The sequence below is a fragment of the Alligator sinensis genome, unplaced genomic scaffold, assembly GCF_000455745.1.
Source record: "Alligator sinensis unplaced genomic scaffold, ASM45574v1 scaffold1295_1, whole genome shotgun sequence".
NCBI classification, from domain to species: Eukaryota; Metazoa; Chordata; order Crocodylia; family Alligatoridae; genus Alligator; species Alligator sinensis.
The window spans coordinates 201,304-203,321 of NW_005841880.1; the positions used below are offsets into that span (position 1 = coordinate 201,304).

Consider the following 2,018-nt stretch of genomic DNA (forward strand, 5'->3'; position numbering starts at 1 on the left):
GCCCCGCTGGGGAGGGCGTCGAGAAGCAGGTGCCCGGCCGGTCCCACCTGAACGGGGTGGTGGACGAAGGTGGGCGCGAGGAGGCCGAGCTGCGGGCCGAGGAGGAGGGTGCCGGCTCCAAGCTCTAACCGGGGCCACGTGCCCGTCGCCCTCGGGGCTGTTCTTCAAGCAGGGCGCCGGGGCCGGAGATGGAGACCGAGGGGAGCTGGGCATGGCTTCCCCGCGGATCACTCGGGGTTTTGCCCCCGTCTCAGCTGAGCCCCGCGCCGGCTGCACCAAGGGCTGTGTGTGTGTGTGCGTCCGTCCGTGTCCGTGTGGGTGTAAACCCCCAGTGATCCCCGCGGGCAATCTGCCTGCACGTGGCCAGGGAGGGAGCCGCGGGTGCCCGAGGCTGCCGGAGCAGGATGGGTGCGCCGTGCTCCCCTCCTGCCCTCCCTCCCGGGCAGGGGCCTGGAGCTCGCCTCCACGGTCGCTCCAGGCGCCCCTGTGCTGGGGCGACCCCATCCATCCCAAGCCTTGGCCCCAGAGCCGCGGGGACACAGCTCTGCTTGAAGAACAGCCGGGGCGGGGGCAGGCCGAGCCCTCTCCCCCATGCATGGTTGACTTTCTTGCACTAAAAGACACCCCCACCCAAACTCTATTCCATTCTTCTTGCCATGGCTGCAGCCGGCCTGCGCTGCTACCTCCGAGGTAGGCGAGGGCCGTGCCGTGCCGGGCCAGGACAAGGCACCTCCTGCCTCCAGGTCTCCACTGGGACAGTCCCTCCGCCCTTCCTGCTTTTCCTTTTGCTGGGGTTTTTTTGCAATAAGGAGCTCACACCTGAGCCTGGGTTTGGGGTGGGGGGATCCGCTGTCCAGGGAGCAGTGCGTTAGGAGCAACCAAAAACTTTGGGGGGACGTGGAGCAGGGAGGGAGGGGGGTGGGTCTGGCTTTGATTCTGCCGTAGCTAGCGGGAGCTTTACTGAGGCTGGCAGGGCAGAGCCGGGCGTTGGTGCAGGGCTCACCTGCACGGCGCCAGGGAGAGAGCTCTGCGAGCACCAGTGCCCGGGTCGGCGGTGCCCTGGATGGAGCCGGGGTCCAGTCCCAGGCTGCAGGGCGGGCTGAGCGAACGCCGCTTATTTCCTTACCGCTGACACATAGCCGATGCCCCCGTGCCCGTCTCTCCCAGGCCGGCAGCGCTTCCAGCCTCCCCCCAGCCCCAAGTCGCCACGGTGTCTTTGGATGCCCCCCTGCCTCGGAGCTGAGCCACGCGCCCCCCCACCTGCAGGGCAGCAGGAGCCTTTCTAGAGCCGGGGGCTAGGGAGCCGCGTGGCGGTTTCTGCGCATCCCCACCCCCGGCCAAGGGGGCGTTTGTCGGAGCACAAAGCTACGCATCGCAGCAATAACGCGGGCAGGGGTGCGGGAAGGCCAGGAGTCTCCCCTTTCCCGTCCAGCTGCCCCCTCCCACGGGAGACTGGGGCCTTTGGGGCAAGGAGTGCAGAGAAGGGGGGGCTGGATGGGCAGGAGACCCCACCTGGGGCTGCGTGGCACAGGCTGCGCAGAGGAAATCAGGGTGCGCCCGGCAGTGATGGGGAACCGCTGTTGAGATGCTGCAGGAGGGCTGAGCCTGGCTTTGCCCCCCCAGGACTACAGCTGCCACGCAGCCAGCAGGATGCTTTCCTGGGGAGCAGGACGGGGAGAGATGGTTCCCCCTTCCCCTCCGCGACCCTGACCCCCTCGCTGCCCAGGGGCTCCTGGCTCAAGTCCCAAAGATCCTGCCCTGCAGCTGGAGGGGCTGGAGGAGCCGGCCTGGGGGCTCAGCTCAGCTCCATTCACCCCCCCCCAGCTTTGTTTTCCGCCCCCCCCCCAACTCTGGCCACCCACGCTCACCCATCGCTCTCCCATCACACTGGTTTTCAGGGAGGGAGCTCCCCTGCCTGCCCCCACCCTCCCCGGGCGAAGACGGCAGGCACCGGGTGGGGGTCCCGGCTGCTGCCAGGCCCCCGGCCCAGCCCAGGGATTTTTAAGCGCTCCCCTACG

The 2,018-nt window shown here is 68.6% G+C and overlaps 1 protein-coding gene across 1 annotated transcript in view; it reads left to right on the plus strand.

Annotated features, from left to right (window-relative positions):
* The window catches only part of ANO8 (anoctamin 8), a 14,245-nt gene extending 14,117 nt beyond the window's left edge, over positions 1 to 128 (plus strand). The window contains exon 16 of the mRNA XM_025196552.1: positions 15 to 128. Coding sequence (XP_025052337.1) covers positions 15 to 128 — 114 coding nt within the window. The remainder of the gene's footprint in view (positions 1 to 14) is intronic.
* Positions 129 to 2,018: the final 1,890 nt, after the last annotated feature.